Source organism: Schistocerca gregaria, chromosome 4, assembly GCF_023897955.1.
Source record: "Schistocerca gregaria isolate iqSchGreg1 chromosome 4, iqSchGreg1.2, whole genome shotgun sequence".
NCBI lineage: Eukaryota > Metazoa > Arthropoda > Insecta > Orthoptera > Acrididae > Schistocerca > Schistocerca gregaria.
Genome location: NC_064923.1, coordinates 304222025 through 304240393, shown reverse-complemented (window position 1 = coordinate 304240393; position 18369 = coordinate 304222025). Strand labels below are relative to the sequence as shown.

The 18369-nt window shown below is 39.1% G+C and overlaps 1 protein-coding gene across 1 annotated transcript in view; it reads right to left on the bottom strand.

The window, feature by feature from the left end:
* The window catches only part of LOC126266932 (pyruvate dehydrogenase phosphatase regulatory subunit, mitochondrial), a 95522-nt gene extending 79797 nt beyond the window's left edge, over positions 1-15725 (bottom strand). The window contains exons 1-2 of the mRNA XM_049971624.1: positions 14519-15725; positions 4086-4298 (exon numbers count right to left, since the gene is read on the bottom strand). Coding sequence (XP_049827581.1) covers positions 4086-4298; positions 14519-14757 — 452 coding nt within the window. The 5' untranslated portion in view covers positions 14758-15725. The remainder of the gene's footprint in view (positions 1-4085; positions 4299-14518) is intronic.
* Positions 15726-18369: the final 2644 nt, after the last annotated feature.

Here is an 18369-nt window from a genome sequence, read left to right as displayed (position 1 = left end):
TTTCTCAATAGTGTTCCTTTGAAGAGAGTGTCACCTTCCCTAGCAAGATTCTCATTCGAGTTCCTGATGCATCACTGTAATACTGGCATGTTGATCTAACATGCAAGTATAGATCTAGCAGGCTGCCTCTGAAATGATTCGATGTCCTCCTTTAAACCACCCTGGTGGAGATCCCATACATTCGGGCAGTAGCCAAGAATGTATTGCACTAGTGTACTATATATGGCCTCCTTTACCAATATACACACTTTCCTAAACTTCTCTCAATAAACTGAAGTCAATCATTTGTTTCTGATTACAAACCTTACATGCTTGATCCATTTCATATCACTTTGCAATGTTATGCTTAGATATTTAATCATATGTGACTGTGTCAAGCAGCACACTACTAATATTGTATTTGAATGTTATTGGGTTGTTTGCCTGCTCATCTGCATTAACTTAAAGTTTTCTACATTTAGAGCAAGCCACAATTCATCACACCAACTATAAATTTTGTCTAAGTCATCCCATATCCTCCTACAGTCATTCAAGGGAGACATCTTCCCATACACTGCAGCTGATGGTTCTTTGCACTGATGTCTGCAAACTTTATGAAAATGTTCATGCACGCCGTAATCCAGTATGTCCACTTACACTTGCCTACCAGTGTGTCGTTTTTCTTAATAATGGAGGCAACTGTGGTCAAGAAAATGTATTATCGTCTTCTCGATGATGTCATACCATTCAAATTTCTGTCTACATGTACATAAAACAACAACACTATCTCTTCATGTATACTCAAGCAAACATCTGAAATAATCCATTACTAATACCACAACTATTGGCAAGAAAAAATTCCAGTAACAAAACCTCTAGTCAGGCTACCATCCATTAGGAACGTGGGTTCATTCAGCAACTGTTATGTGATGTATAACTTATAGAGCACAGCAATCAGTCGCCCTTTTTTTGTAGATTTTACTACACAAATCCATATTTCGGCTAATGCTCAGCCATTATCAATGCAAAATTTTATAATCTCGATGCGTGTTACTTCCCTGTTGTTCGGGCGTCAGTCACAGTTCTTTGAATACTACTCAATGTGTAGTATTGTATTCAAAGAACTGTGACACACACCCGAACAACAGGGAATTAACATGCATAGAGAGTATAAAATGTTGCACTGATAATGGCTAGGCACTAGCCAAGATCTGGATTTGGGTAAAAAAAAAAAAAGGATGATTGATTTCTGCACCCTATAACTTATAAAACCTCTTGTGTTATCAGCCAAGTGTCAATTTCATCTTAAAACAATATTTTACTGACTTTACTACTCACGTTTTCAAGCAAAACGTCGAGTTCCTTGGGAAGTTATCTCTTACAGTTACTGGAGTGCTGCCTTCTCTGCTAAAGTATCTTTGGTGGGCTAATTGTGCTACTGGAAAGAAATGTTGCAGCTTTTGATGAAGTACCAAGAATGTAAAACTACAACTGTGTGTAATAATTTGTACTGTTCTAGTGGTAGGTAGATAGTACGGGTAGAAATCAGCACTGATGAACACACAGACCTCCACAATGAAACACTTTTTGATAGAGCAAAAGAATTACAGTAAGGTATTATAACATTTCATTTTGATGTATGCTTGTGTCATTCCTTTTTAATAATGGCTATGCTAATCCCTACTTATCACACTTGATGGGCAACATATAAATGTATGACTATATTTTTTTTCTATGAATGAGATTTTTTTACCATATAGATGTAACACATTGATCATCTTGTTTCTATGTTAATAAGCCTTGCATACCACACCACGAAGTTGTGATTCTGAGAGCTCGATGTTTTGTTAGTGTAATGCATGGTTTTAGTCTGCCTTCAACATTTCACAGCATTATCTGTAATGAAATTCTGCAGGTCTCCTGCATAGTCGATACAGTATTCACCACCTTGTGCAGGTTACTAGTCATGCAAATGGGTACCTTATTAATGCTGTATTTTTGCTTATAATATTTAATCACAATAATATCAAAACATTAATTAACATTTTTACGAAATATTTAATTTTTGAAATTGTCTGTATTGCAAACTTCTCACAATATCTGCCTTTTGGGATTGACTACATGTTTACATTACATGTGGAATCTGTCACAGTTCTTTGTAGAAGCAGCAATGATACACACTAACGTAATTGTTTTTAGTGTAATTAACAAAGTGGATAACTTGAGACTGTCCATTTATACACGCTTAGCAAAAAACTACTTTTGGTTTCAACGAACTTGTTACAACTAGTTAAATGGTTCTTAGTCCTCTTCTAGCAGAAATGTTCATGGAGCTCATTACTTCTCTAATCTAATTCCCTGTTCTCTCACAAGAATATATTTTGCATGGCAATACACACAGGCACACGAACATGCTGTTTTCCTTTCAGTGGTGCACCATCTCATACCTGTTTCAAAATCTAAAGGAGATTTCTTGATTCAATTCTTCCTCAAGACACAAATGCTGAAACTTATATCTTAGCTCTACCTCTACTGGTAATCAAATGTTTGCAGAAAGTGACGTACAATCCCAATCTTATGACTGAAATCAGAGAGTGTACCTACAGCACTGAAATCCTGCAACCATAAAATTTCCTACTCTGTGAGGAACTAAGGCCCAATTACAAGACAGAAGCAGACTATATAAAATTAATTGGCTAGATCGTAATAATAAGTTTTATGTTGGTCAACAAGGCAAAGACATGCAATCAGATGGGCTGAACATGAACATAGCTGGAGGTTGCAGAGTTCTGATTCTACAGCAGCTGATTATGTATTAAGTGAAGGTCCCAATTTTACCAGTCAAAATTCCAAGCGCTCCATTTGGCAAACAAAGAGCCAAAACTGAATCTTTTGGAAGCCCTGTAGACCAATAAACTTCTGGCACACAGTCCTCAACTAATGCCAAATGATCGGCTCAGTGTAATACTTCCCCCTCTCCTAAACTTCACTGACATCCTCCTTTCTCCAGTTCTTTCCATTCAGTCAGTTCCAGACTATTTCTTTACTTTCCATTTATTTTATTGTGACTCTTAACATATCCCAAATTGTTATATATTCTGTAGTTTTATCATATATACATCCTCCCTACATTTCTTCACACTCACTTTTATACAGTTTAGCTTACATATTTCCAACTACATCATAACTGTCAGTATTTTTTATTCTGTTTGTGCATCACCTTCTTTATGTAATACATTTTCAAGATATACTGTGATACTCTTATGTTGTGTTTTTAAAATTGGAATTGTCAATTTAATTTAAGCTGCTATATAGGTTATTCTGTTGTTTTCCCACATGTACAACTTGTCTTTCGAGGCTTTCAATTCTTTGGCACATTCTCCTCCTTTGTCTCATCCATAAACACAATGTATTTTCTCTGAGGTAAAATTTTTTGCATATCCCTTTTACAATTATTTAATATTTAACATTTTCAACTATATTACTACTGCACTGTCAAATATGACATTTACTCTGTTTTTACACTTCACTCTCCATGTGTAATGTCTTTTTCAGTGTTGTTCATAAATATTGTATCCCCTATGACGGCAAGTCAGTTATAACCTGATGATGAACTTGTATTAAGCCCAGCACTGGTTAACTAAATAAATTAATACTGCAGAACACCCATAATTTTGTGCTTTCTTCATTTAGACATAAAAAGTGTAGTTATGTCTAATGCCAATTCCTTACTGCACTGTATACAAAAATGTTATTCGTCTCCCTATTAAATGCCATAACAAATTAAGAAAAATTAATCACCACTCCATTTAAAATAAACATATAAAAAGAATCATAGAAACTAACAATAATCTCCTTAATATTCTCATTTAATATGGCTTTAAGTATTGTTTCATACTAGTGTAAAAATAATAATTCTCTGTATTCACAGCTATCAATAGTTAGAATTATAAGCAGAATTATTATACTTTAAAACACACACACACACACACACACACACACACACACACACACACACACAGAGAGAGAGAGAGAGAGAGAGAGAGAGAGAGAGAGAGACTAATTTTTAAAATTTTATATGTTGCGCCAGTAAGTATGATACTAACACTGATTGTGCCTTCATCCTGCGGAAGACTGTCATTCTATCGTGTGTTCTTGCAAGGCACAAGCTGCCACACATTTTCCAACCTGTTTTAAGTCCACTTTCCTCCAAATGCTTATAGAGTTGAACACTTGACTGAGTAAGCTTAACCTGGGTCAATGATGGTTTGAAAACGCCAACCAGTCCCGACAAATGCCATGTTGTTCCACCTCCACACCTATATAGAAAATGCAAAAAAAAAACATCTCACAATTCCTATAAAAGTAATTTTTCATTAAACAATGTCAGTTATAAGGAAATTTATTTCACTCTCCTATGTTTAGTCATATATGAATTATTGATTCAGGTTCTGAAAACACTTAAGAGTTAGCATGTCACTAAAGTCACCATCAGTCACTGCATCACTATAAAAAAATTAAAAAAATACTCTCTACAATGTAAATGGCATTTATTAAAATGAAACTCACTTTTACAGAACAGAACCAAATCTAAGAAGGAAGATTAATTGGAGAAAGTGAGTAACTTTATTGTCAAATAAAGTGAGATAATTACTAACTAATGACGTTGTTTAGCAACTGAAATATGTGCACGACATTGCTTTTTCTATATGGCTAACCACCACTAAACTGGCCTAATGCTTGAATGGTCACTGAAGAACTGTTCATCTCGTTACCCAGAACCAAGTTGCTGAGCATGCTATATAACTTGACTCATGAGACCTGAGTGCCTATTGTACCACACAGCAGATTTGGGCCCTTCTATGCAGTATCAGTTTCTCTGAACTCCAGAGATGGGTACATCTTATCAAATATATCATTCAACCTCTCACTCTCCTTGGCTCAGCTTCCATTGCTAGCTTTTGAAAGAAATCGCCTGACAAGCTAGAGTACATATGTCTTCCTCTCTCTGTCACACACACACACACACACACACACACACACACACACACACACACACACACACAGGTGCCGTGGTGGCAGTTGTGGTTCAGCAGGTGAACGTAGGATGAGGGCTGTGATGACAGGGGTTCGGAGGGGCAAGATGGCACAATACCTGGGTTGCAGTTCAGCATGTGAACTTGGGTGAGGGGGAGAAGGGCTAAATGAAGAGGGAGGAAGGGAGAGGGGGGACAGACAGAGACAGAGACACACACACACAGAGAGAGAGAGAGAGAGAGAGAGAGAGAGAGAGAGAGAGAGAGAGAGAGAGAGAGAGGAGCAGGAGGGGTTGGGGATGGGTAATGACTGGCAGGGGGGCATCAGGCAGAACTGCTGTCTATCTCCAAGCCGCTAGCAACCAATCCCCAAACCCTCTCTTGCTCCCGCCTCTTTCTCCCTCTACTCACCCCATCCAAGTCAATATCCACGCAACGTCATCTGGTGAGCTACAGTCCTTGCAGTGGGTCCAGCCAGCACACTGTAGGTGCACAGGCAGGTAGGGGAGGGGTTGAATGGGGGAGGGGGAGGGAGGGAGGGAGGGAGGGAGGGAGGGAGGGAGGGAGGGAGGGAGGGAGGGAGGGAGGGAGGGAGGGAGGGAGGGAGGGAGAGAGAGAGAGAGAGAGAGGAGTGTTCATCATTTATGTGGGTGCCTCTCAACTACTCTTCTACTATTGAATTCCTAGAAATTTATTAGTTACTTTTTTTTTCATTACCTCTCTTCATTTTCCTGTCTCTGTCCCTTTGCTTTCTATTTCTTAATGACAATAATTCTTTCCAACTTTCTTTTTCTCACCATCATCTGATCCACCTTTACTTCGCACCCTGGTCCTCGCATCATTAAACTGAAGCTAGCTCAGTGCATACTAATGTGTGAGAGACATCCAGTAAGTAAGTTTTTAAACAATTTATCATGCTGAAACAATTTTATTGACATTTTAGTATACTTCTGTTACTTTTCTACAAAGCTGCCATTTTTTTCCAATAATTTTTGGTAATGTAACAAAAGTTTTTCCAAACTAGTGTTGTACCAAGCCAGGTGCACTGCTCGTAACCAGCTCTTCACTGTTGATGTGACTTCATCATTAGTGTTGAAGAGCTTACCTCCACAATGACCTTGAGTTAGGGGAACATGTGAAAGTCACTTGAGGCAAGACTGCTGAATATTGAGATTGTGAGAACACTTCCCAGTTGAATCTTGCATACTCTGCCTGGCTCATTCAGGCTCTATGATGCCGAGCATTGTCTTGAAGGAAGAGAATTTTGTGAGACAAAAATCAAGGACATTTTCTGTTGATGGCAGCTCACATATTCCTCAAGTTATTACAGTACCTTTCTGCTTTCATTGTGGTGTTGCAAGGCAGGAACTGAATGAGTAAAACCCCCTGATGGTCCCAAAAGATGGCTGCCATAACTTTTCCATTGCCTTTCCTGGAGCACTTTCGTCAGATTTCTTCCACATCATGTCCTGATGGTTTGACTCGGGAGTCAAATCACGAATCCAGGTCTCATCTCCAATGACAAGCCATCTGACGAGCAGATCTCCCTCTATCTGATGCATTCCCAGAAACATTCTGCCCCGATCCTTCCATTTCCATCTGTGGACATCAACCAACCATCTTGCATACACTTGTTGGTAGTGAAGACGGTCTGTCAGGACCTTCATGATGGATGCACCCAGTTGCCTCAGGAGGTAGCTACATTAGGAGATTATGAATGGTAATGGGATGATCTTCCTCCACAATATTACGAATTGTAATCATCGCGTTACTGTAGTGGATCTCCTTGTGCGCTGTCATCATGCACATCTTCACATCTTTCCACAAACTGCACACACCGCAGAACAACCATCTGAATGTTCATACAGCTTTTGCATAAACAGATGTTAATTTCCACTGGCTGTTGACAGTGGATAGCTGTTTAGCTGTGAAAAACAAATGACAGAGTTCAACTCACATGCAGACACATTTTGTAGTGGGAACTCCATCTTAGCTGGCAGTGTACTGGCAAGATGCTGTGGTATGCTTCGTAAGCTGGTGTGAGTGTTGTCAACACTTACCAGTTGAACTCACCAGCCCTTTCATCCTGGGAAGTACATTTTGCAGAGAAATAAAATAGGGAAACTTCCGTATTGCACGATTCTCATATTACCTTGGACCATCTACATTTCATGATACATTTTCATTCATCTTTGCCTCATTTCTTCCTCATAACTTGTGGCCCCCTATTAACCTACAATCTCAGAGACTTGGTGCACCCCTTATTCCTGAAGAAGACACCCATTTTTCCAAATGCTAGGAGTACCATTTCCTATTCAAGGGATTCTACTGGTAGTATTTGGAGATGTAGCATATTAGGATAAGTAATAGTCAGCATTTCTGTCTGATTGGAATTGAAAAAAGCTTCTGGCACATGTGCTTCACTTGCAATAGTTAAGTGTTGATAAAGATTTGGGTGAAAATTGACAGAGTAACTATCATTTGCCCCATGTATGCATTTCACTATTTATGCTTTATAGCTTGTTATCAGGCACTACTAACAGAACATTAAACACTAATCTTCCTTCTATCGATCTACAGCCCAAATTCTGCGATAAGTAACTGTAGAATGCTTTTCTAAACTGTTCTCCACAGGTGCCTTCCATCCTGAAATAGGTACAAAATTGACTTAACAGCTTGAAGTTGTACATTGCTCAATTTTTCATTTCCTGTTAATACTGTCACCATTTGGATCTCACAACAGATTTATATTATTGTTCATTATTATTATTACTATTATTAATACAATATTCTTTGCCCTTGGATCATTTTGTTTAGTGTAAGGGACACTTCAAACTATGAGGAATTGTACAAGCTTGTAAACAACACAGAAAGATTTGCCTAGAAAGAGAAATCAGCTTCACACTACACTATAAGTAACTGATATCATAGTCATGTAAATAAAATAGAAAGAAACTTCCACATGGGAAAAATATATTAAAAACAAAGATTCCAAGACTTACCAAGCGGAAAGCGCCGGCAGACAGGCACAATGAACAAAACACACAAACACACACATAGAATTACTAGCTTTCGCAACCGATGGTTGCTTCTTCAGGAAGGAGAGTGAAAGACGAAAGGATGTGGGTTTTAAGGGAGAGGGTAAGGAGTCATTCCAATCCCGGGAGCGGAAAGACTTCCCTTAGGGGAAAAAAAGGACAGGTGTACACACACACACACACACACACACACACACACACACATCCATCCGCACATACACACACACAAAAGCAGACGTATTTAAAGGCCTTTAAATATGTCTGCTTGTGTGTGTGTGTGTGTGTGTGTGTGTGTGTGTGTGTGTGTGTGTGTGTGTGTGCACGCGCACGCGCGCGAGTGTACACCTGTCCTTTTTTTCCCCTAAGGGAAGTCTTTCCGCTCCCGGGATTGGAATGACTCCTTACCATCTCCCTTAAAACCCACATCCTTTCGTCTTTCCCTCTCCTTCCTGAAGAAGCAACCATCGGTTGCGAAAGCTAGTAATTCTGTGTGTGTTTTGTTCATTGTGCCTGTCTGCTGGCGCTTTCCCACTTGGTAAGTCTCGGAATCTTTGTTTTTAATATATGATATCATAGTCATATGTGTAATTACACTTACATTAATATGAAATTAATTTCTAAATTCACTAACTCATATTTTTCTTTTTTCTCTTCTTCATTTCTTTTAGTTCTTACTGTTTGAGAGTTCTTTGGACGGGGACAATAATTCTTCACTATCAGGCAGAACAGGCTTAGTCACAGCCAGTTTATCCTCATCATACGCGCCTGACCGCTGGAATGCATTCAGGAAGAACAGGCTTAGTCATAGCCAGTTTATCCTCATCATACGCGCCTGACTGCTGGAATGCATTAGATATGGTACCACGTCTGCATACTGAACAAAATAGGAGCATACTGAATATCAATTAATCTTCATATTGGACTGAAGAGTTCCTGGCAAGTAGCCATGGAGAAAAATCTTCAGGTATAACATGATTTCATGCCTGCCCCAGTGGAGTATCAAGGACCATTGTTGCTGTTGTTGAAGTCTTTGGCCCAAAGACTGGTTTGATGCAGCTCCCCATGATATGAGCATTACTGTTCGCGATATAGATAAATGACGTAGCAGATAGCTCTGAAAGCCCCTTGAAGCTGATTGTGAATGATGCTGTTATATAGTGATAAAACAGCCATATAAAACTAATCATAGAAATAGCAGTTTCAAGACAAAATGTCACTGGATTTATCATCAGGTTGGTACCTCACTCATGAAGAATGTGGCTTAAAAAATCCTTGTAGAAGTGATATGGGTTTCTTACCAGATTAGAATGAAAGAGGAAACAGAAAAGAGGACAGCAGTACATTTCATTACTAATTCATTTACTAAGTACCAAAGTGTCACTAAGATCCTCATTCAACTTCAGTTCCAGTCACTATAAGACCCAGTGCATTACAGTTTGATTTGCTGCTAAATTCCAACAGCACTGTTCCAAGAAGTGTCAACCAATAAATTTTTTCCTCCTACATATATCTCATGAAAATACCACAAAAGTAAAACACCGAGACTTGAGCTCACATGAAGTCACCAACACTCATTCTTCCCATGTAATATCCACAATTGGTGCAGGAGAGGGGAGTGACAGTGTTACACAAGGTGTCCATGGGGTGCCTTACAGGGTATGGATACAGATGTAACTATCTTGCAATTTTGTTTCTGTTCTGTGTTACTGATATTAGTTGATCTTCCAGTCATTCCAATACAAATATTTCTAAAGCCTATTTAGATTTAGTATGATCCCAACAATGAGTGGATTTTCTTTATGCACACTAACAAAAACTCACAATGATTGGATTTTCCATCAACCTGTACACACACAACATTACATCCACTACTTTCACTTCAGTAAACACCAGCTCTCCAGACCCATTCCCGGTAGACAACTAAAAAAATGTTGCAGCTCACATATTCATTTAAACCCTCTGTTGTGTTTGAGGTAAATCATTTGTTTGAGTATCAGACATTGTATATCAGTTGCTACCATACTTTGCAACATAGTATTTCTACTCCTGCATGATTCTCTGCCTCATTATGACTGGGTGTTGTGTGATGTCCTTAGGTTAGTTAGGTTTAAGTAGTTCTAAGTTCTAGGGGACTGATGACCATAGATGTTAAGTCCAATAGTGCTCACAACCATTTGAACTCCTACATGACCACACTGTGCAGTTAACACTTAAGTGCCTAACAGAGGTCTCATTGAAACACTTTCACACTATTTATCTAACAGCAGACAGCAAAAATCATTCTGGGTGAGCTCTGATTTCTCTCACTTTACTGCAATGATCATTCATATGTATATAGGTGTTCGTCAATAGCATACACTCCTGGAAATTGAAATAAGAACACCGTGAATACATTGTCCCAGGAAGGGGAAACTTTATTGACACATTCCTGGGGTCATATACATCACATGATCACACTGACAGAACCACAGGCACATAGACACAGGCAACAGAGCATGTACAATGTCGGCACTAGTACAGTGTATATCCACCTTTCGCAGCAATGCAGGCTGCTATTCTCCCATCGAGACGATCGTAGAGATGCTGGATGTAGTCCTGTGGAACAGCTTGCCATGCCATTTCCACCTGGCACCTCAGTTGGACCAGCGTTCGTGCTGGACGTGCAGACCGCGTGATATGACGCTTCATCCAGTCCCAAACATGCTCAATGGGGGACAGATCCGGAGATCTTGCTGGCCAGGGTAGTTGACTTACACCTTCTAGAGCATGTTGGGTGGCACGGGACACATGCGGACGTGCATTGTCCTGTTGGAACAGCAAGTTCCCTTGCCGGTCTAGGAATGGTAGAACGATGGGTTCGATGACGGTTTGGATGTACCGTGCACTATTCAGTGTCCCCTCGACGATCACCAGAGGTGTACGGCCAGTGTAGGAGATCGCTCCCCACACCATGATGCCGGGTGTTGGCCCTGTGTGCCTCGGTCGTATGCAGTCCTGATTGTGGCGCTCACCTGCACGGCGCCAAACACGCATAAGACCATCATTGGCACCAAGGCAGAAGCGACTCTCATCGCTGAAGACGACACGTCTCCATTTGTCCCTCCATTCACGCCTGTTGCAACACCACTGGAGGCGGGCTGCACGATGTTGGGGTGTGAGCGGAAGACGGCCTAACGGTGTGCGGGACCGTAGCCCAGCTTCATGGAGATGGTTGCGAATGGTCCTCGCCGATACCCCAGGAGCAACAGTGTCCCTAATTTGCTGGGAAGTGGCGGTGCGGTCCCCTACGGCACTGCGTAGGGTCCTACGGTCTTGGCGTGCATCCGTGCGTTGCTGCGGTCCGGTCCCAGGTCGACGGGCACTTGCACCTTCCGCCAACCACTGGCGACAACATCAATGTACTGTGGAGACCTCATGCTCCACGTGTTGAGTAATTCGGCGGTACGTCCACCCGGCCTCCCGCATGCCCACTATACGCCCTCGTTCAAAGTTCGTCAACTGCACATACGGTTCACGTCCACGCTGTCGCGGCATGCTACCAGTGTTAAAGACTGCGATGGAGCTCCGTATGCCACGGCAAACTGGCTGACACTGACGGCGGCGGTGCACAAATGCTGCGCAGCTAGCGCCATTCGACGGCCAACACCGCGGTTCCTGGTGTGTCCGCTGTGCAGTGCGTGTGATCATTGCTTGTACAGCCCTCTTGCAGTGTCCAGAGCAAGTATGGTGGGTCTGACACACCGGTGTCAATGTGTTCTTTTTTCCATTTCCAGGAGTGTATTTTCACATTCAGAGGAGAATGTTGGTATCTGAAATTTTGTGAACTGATTCTCAGTCAAACGAAAACGCTTTTGTTTTACTGATTGCCACCACAACTCACATACCATATCCATGACATTATCTCCCCATTTTGTGACTTTACAAATTAAGCTGCCCTTCTTTGAACTTCTTCTATGCCCTCTGTCAATTCTATCTGGTATGAATTCCATGCTGCACAGCAATATAAAAGATAGCACCCAAGCACAGTGTAGATAGTTGCTTTAGATGTAGTCTTACTCTGCTACTTATCATCAGCAATGCCCAAAAAGATAATTTCAATGTTCTTTCTGTTTTTCTAACATTAACTTTAGGAACTACGCACAGCAAGATAATGATGTATTGGACCAGCACTTTCACTTGATTTACGTATGGCCTAAGCATGAGCTTGAACTCCTCTGATTTTCCTGTCATGGTCATTTCACAAGATGTACACGGAAACACAATGTGATGGCTGAATATTGACTACACAATATAATGGTAAGGGAAAGAAGAGAAAGTTATGAACAACAATGACAGAATTGAACGATTTGAAACATGAATTGTTAGAACCTCATCTCAGCCAACAGGTTTGATCCTCTGACTTCCACTTATTGCCTCACTTAAGGAAATTTGTGACTGGAAAATATTTTGAGTCCAGTTATGACACCCATAGATGTAGGACTATATGTTGTAGACCCCTCAGAATCAACTTCAGATATGGAACCTATTCACAGAAAAACAGTGAACAAGATGCATAGTTCCAGAAGGGGAAGTTGAAAAACAAAGTTCTTTGGTGCGTAAACATTCTTTCACAATCATGTGGACGTTATTTTTTAAGAGAAAACAATGCTTCTTCTCAATAATTGTTGTTTTAAATATAAATATCTTATTAATTAATAAACTAAATCTACAGTTTAGTTTAACAGAATATCTTGCTGCTATTTGTCTTTAAATGGCTGTTGTGGAGGTAACACACTTTAATCCAGTATGTCTCATCATATGAGCTGATATGTTTCAGTCATTCAGTTATTGGAAGAAATGTTAACAGGCAAAGGCTAGTAGAAATTTGCGTGCATATAAAAAGACTGATATGCAGCGTGTACAACTTTCAGTGCATTACTGTTCGTTAGAACAGAGATCTTATGAGAATCCTAGAAAAATTTGGTCCTACGTAAAATAGGTCTAGAGCAATAACAGGAGAGAGCAAACTGAAAGCTGATGTTTCAAATTTAGTATTCAGGAAGTCTTCCATGCAGGAGGACCGTACTAACATATCATCACTTGACTGCTGCACAAACTTGTGCATGATGGACATAGAAATGGACAACCCTGGCAATGAAAAGCAACTAAAGAATTGGAGATAAATAAGTTAACAGGTCTGACTGGAATCCAAATTCAGTTTTACAGATATCACTCTTTAGCACTATCCTCTTAGCTTGCCCTGATGGCAAATCTCTTACCCATCACAAGGTACCAAGAGACCAGAAACAAGTACTCGTGACTCCTACATTAAAAAGATGAAAGAATGTACCTTCAAAATGACAGATAAATACTCTTCATATCAGTTTGCTGGAATACAATAAACTCCCTTGAGAGCAAAAAGCTTTTGTTCACAAATTGAATTGGATTTAGAAAGCATCACTTCTGCGATACTTAGCTTGACTTGTTCTAGTATGATATCCCACAAACTGTGGATGAATTGCAACAGGAAAATTTCATTTTCATAGATTTCTGCAGAGCATTCTGCACAGTGCCCCCACTGCAGTCTGTTAACGAATGTCCAGGCATACATAATAGGTTCCAAGTTAAGTGAGTGACACAAAACTTTTTAAATAATGGAGCTCAATATATTATCATGGATGGTTAGTGTTAATCAGTCAAGTGTACATTCAGGAGTACCCCAGGGAAATATCATAGGACAGCACTCTTGTTCTCTATGTACATAAACGATATGTTACACACAGTGATCAGCGATCTGCAACTGTGCTAATTATGCTGTAGTGTCTGAGAAAGTTACATTTTGCTCACATTTGATGCAGTTTGTTCTCAATATGTGTAAAGCACATAATTTTAAGCCAAAATTATTATTATTGAAAAGGTATCTGAAATATTACCTCAGACATTGATGATTATTACTTTACAATGGGCAAAATACTCTTTGTGTAAATAACCTGCAGATGAATTACAGTTTTAATAGGTACCAAATCATTATTCTTTCACATCTCACAACAAAAATTATAAATATGTACGTCTGGTTTCAATTAATAGATATTAAGACATTAAATTAAAAAAAAAAAACAAGCTATTTGAATTGTAGCACAGATGTGTAACTGAAAACTTAAATTTTTATCTACTTTGTAAGAAGATTATTCCACAACGCAGTAGCGAACTTTTAGATGTTCATATCTAATATATAAACATTAATGCTTGCTCCTTACTTATCCTATGTATGCAGCACTGTTGTTCCTTGTGGAATTTTAGTTAATTGATACTGGTTAGCACCATCAGTTTCTTGGGCCAACACTAATAACAATGATAGTTTGCTTCCGCCTAAATGAAGTATTATTTGTCAAGACTTGAGTAAAAGACACTTCTTTCATTCTGTATGTTTCCAAATTCAAAACGTGCAATAGAAACTGAAAAAAAATGAAAGTAATTCTTGCTCACCTGCCTTGCTCTATCAAAACTGTGTGTTGTCCCCAACCCATTTCTGCTAAATGATATGCTACTGCTGCTCCCATAACACCACCTCCACAAATTACTACTCTTGCCCTCTTGGGGGGTGAAGGAAGGAACTCATTAGGTTTATTCAGATGGTTTGCAAACTGGTAAGGAGCATATGATAAACACTTTGCTAGGTTTACTTCCACTAGCTTCCAGTGTTTAGTACACGATACCAATGCCATTTCTTTTACTTTGGTCAGCTAAACTGCCAAACTTAGGTCTGTATTTATTAGAATTAAACACTCTACTTATTACACAGCGTTTGAAGCACAATTAAGAAGCTAGGTGAACTAGAGGTCGTATATCAAGAAGACAAACACAGTGGAAATACTAGCTGTAAGAAAAGGCGAAGGGCTTCTTTCAACATACAACTACTCATCAAAATAAAGAACTTATTCAGTACTTGCGTTGGTTAAAAATACCTTAACGTGAATAAAAGGTACGCTAAATCTGTGAATGGGTCACTGGATATCAAACAAATCTTTCGGATGTATTACGCTAAATCGAATTTAAAGTGTTTGCAGTGCAGTAAAGACTTGGCACAGCGGTAAGCAGTGAGGAGATTATTTTCGACCTATGACATATTCTTTACTGTGGCGTACAGTAGAATATAAAAATGTACACAGAAAATATAAATTTTGCTTTGTTTGGGAATGTGACAACCCCATTTTTAATAAATTTGCAACATCATCTACTATTCCATGCACATACAATCATAACATCTCGCAGACTACCCATCCCACTGCTACCAAAAGCCACCCCATTTGTTTTCTTTAGGCTACAATGCACAGTGCACACTCCCAATCAAGCTGCGTTCCACACCAAGGAAAACTTGCACATGCGTCACACCAGCCAGTAAACCGAACTTCGAAAACATGCGACAAGGCTACTGTCAAGTTAGCTGGCATGACAGTGAGAAACTAAAAGCAGTTTCACTTGTCTCGTGGACCTTCCCATCGCCGTCTAAATACTTCAGCGAATGCCATTAAGTGGACTGCTCTCATTATAATTTCCTTCGTTCGACACTGTAGACCATAAGTCATCTGTGTACGTGAACAGTAACGCCATGGCAAAATACCGCTTTGTCCGCAGGTTGTAAATAAATACTTCGTTAAGTAGGGAATCTCATTATAGCCTACAGCAAATCCTTTTAATCATTTGTTTGTATTTAACTGGACGTCTCCGCAAATCGTTGTATGCTCAAGTAAAGTCACCACATCACTTTTCGCAGCCCAGTGGTGTTGTGAGACGTCATCTGTGATAAAATAAAACGAAATATAGTACCAGTATCTCAATTAAGAAAGCAGCAATGACACCGTAAAGTTTGTTTACAGCCATGCCAAAATTTACAATGCGTGTTCTTGAAAATGTTATACCTGATAATAAACTATTGAGTAGCTCGTACAAATAATTCAAAATATCGACGTTATATATACTGTTCCACAAAACTTAACTCTCGAGCAGGCGCGCCAGCGCAGAGAGTGTCCCAAAATTTATATAATAGGCGTATAAAAAGTGTTGGCAACAATGGAGACCTTAGAAACTCAATATATTATACTTGTTCTAACGAGTGTTATGTGCAGTGCAGAAACTGCCGGTGCTAAGGAATCTGTTAAACGGAGAATTTAGTGTAACACTGTCACTTGTGGAAGCCAAGCAAGCACACAATCTCAGAAGTATTAATAAATACACCAGTAAGTGCAAAGCAGCATGAACACTGATAAATAGTGTCACCAAAGGTAAAAGAAGTGACAAAATTAGTATCTCTCCCCAGGAATTTAATGACTTTTTTTATTAAATCAGTTGAGGAAGTAGGAAGTGCTATAATTAAACCTGAAACCAGCTCATCACAGTTACTGTCAAAAAATATTGCTAGGTCATCAACAAACACAAGTACCTTCAATTTTTCTGAGGTCTCACCTGGTTTTGTGTTAAGAATAGTGAAGCAGTTAAAATCATCAGACAGTGTAGACATATATGACCTGTCTTGTAACATGCTGAAGAAAGTAATAGACTGTATAGTGTACCCCCTAACAAATTGTATAAACAAGTGTATACTGGAGGGTTTTTTCCCTGACGAGCTTAAACTGTCTAGGGTAGTTCCTGTAAATAATAAAGGAGATAAAAATTCTGTCTCAAGTTACAGGGCAATATTCATAGTCCCAGTTTTTTCAAAAGTTCTAGAATGCATAATTTACCAACAATTATCTGTTTACTTTGATAACGTAGGATTAATAAGTGGATCACAGTATGGCTTTAGGAAAAATCTGTCAACCATTGACAGATTCAGATTCAGATTCTTTATTGGTCATTCAGCATTATTACATGCAATAGACTTCGTCAGTTCACTTAACCTAATATTTTTATTAAATATATTTAACACATTTAACTTAAGTTGATATTGGGTATTTCTAAAAATTCTTCTATTGAATAGAATGGGTTCATTAACAAGAAGCTGTGTAGTTTTTCCTTAAACAATTTGATTGGCATGCTTCTGGCATATTTGTACAATTTGTTATATATTTTAACTGACATGTACTTATGGCTGTTGTTTGCTTTTGCTAATCTATTCTGTGGCAAGATCAGAGAAGTACAGTTTCTTGTATTGTAGTCATGTCTTTGATTCATTACACTTAAATTAGGTAGTTCCGCAAGTATGAAGTTAACACTATCAAGAATATATAGATTAATAACTTTTAAAATTCTATATTTAATGAACAATGGTTTACAATGTGTCCTATTATCTACCTTTGCTATTACTCTGATTGCTTTCTTCTGGATCACCAAAATTTCATTTATTTTTTTGCTATTTCCCCAGAGCGTTAGCCCATACCTTAAAACAGACTGAAAAAAAGCTGTCCTTACATATTCCGATGTCACACAGAACATCAGCCTCTTCAACAGGTATATAACTCTTGACAGCCTAACTGCTATGTGTTCTGCATGAGAGTCCCATGTTAGTTTGTTGTCCAGGATTATACCTAAAAATTTTGCACTTTGTTTTTCTATTTTTGTAGTCTTTGATAGACTGAACCACATGTTCTGGGTCTTTGTCTCATTTAATAGTAGCCCATTTGCATTAAACCATGATGTTGCATTTTCTTTTGCCAAATTCATACTGCTTACAAGTTTATCAAAATCATGGTTTACAGACAGCAGAGTTGTATCATCTGCATACATATATGTCTTTACATTAATATTTGCCGGTAGGTCATTTATATGTATGAGGATTAGAAGTGGTCCTAATTTAGATCCCTGTGGCACTCCATGTTGAACCTCACGTGTGTTTGACACATTACTTCCTGAGCTTACCACTTGCTTCCTATTATTAAGGTATGATTTGACGAGTTTTAAACTTTTGCCACATATTCCATAATATTCGAGTTTAGAGAGTAAAACAGAGTGGCCAACACAGTCAAAGGACTTGCTCAGGTCACATAAGGTTACCTGTATGTGAGCCTGGTCCTCAAATGCTGCTAAAATGTCACTCACTAAGAGTTCTATGGCATGTATGGTTGACCTTCCTTTCCTGTAACCAAACTGTGATGTACTCAGCATATTGTTTAGTTCTAGGTACTCATAGATCTGCTGATACATTATGCCTTCAAAGACTTTGGCTAGTGTTGGAATTAGTGAAATTGGCCTGTAGTTAGCAGGCTCAGCTTTGCTTCCCTTCTTAAAGATTGGAGTCACCTTGGATAGTTTGAGAGAATCAGGAAAGACCCCTTCTCTAAGACACAAGTTTATAGAATATGTTAATGGTGCTGCAATGTAAGGTATTACTTCTTTCAGTA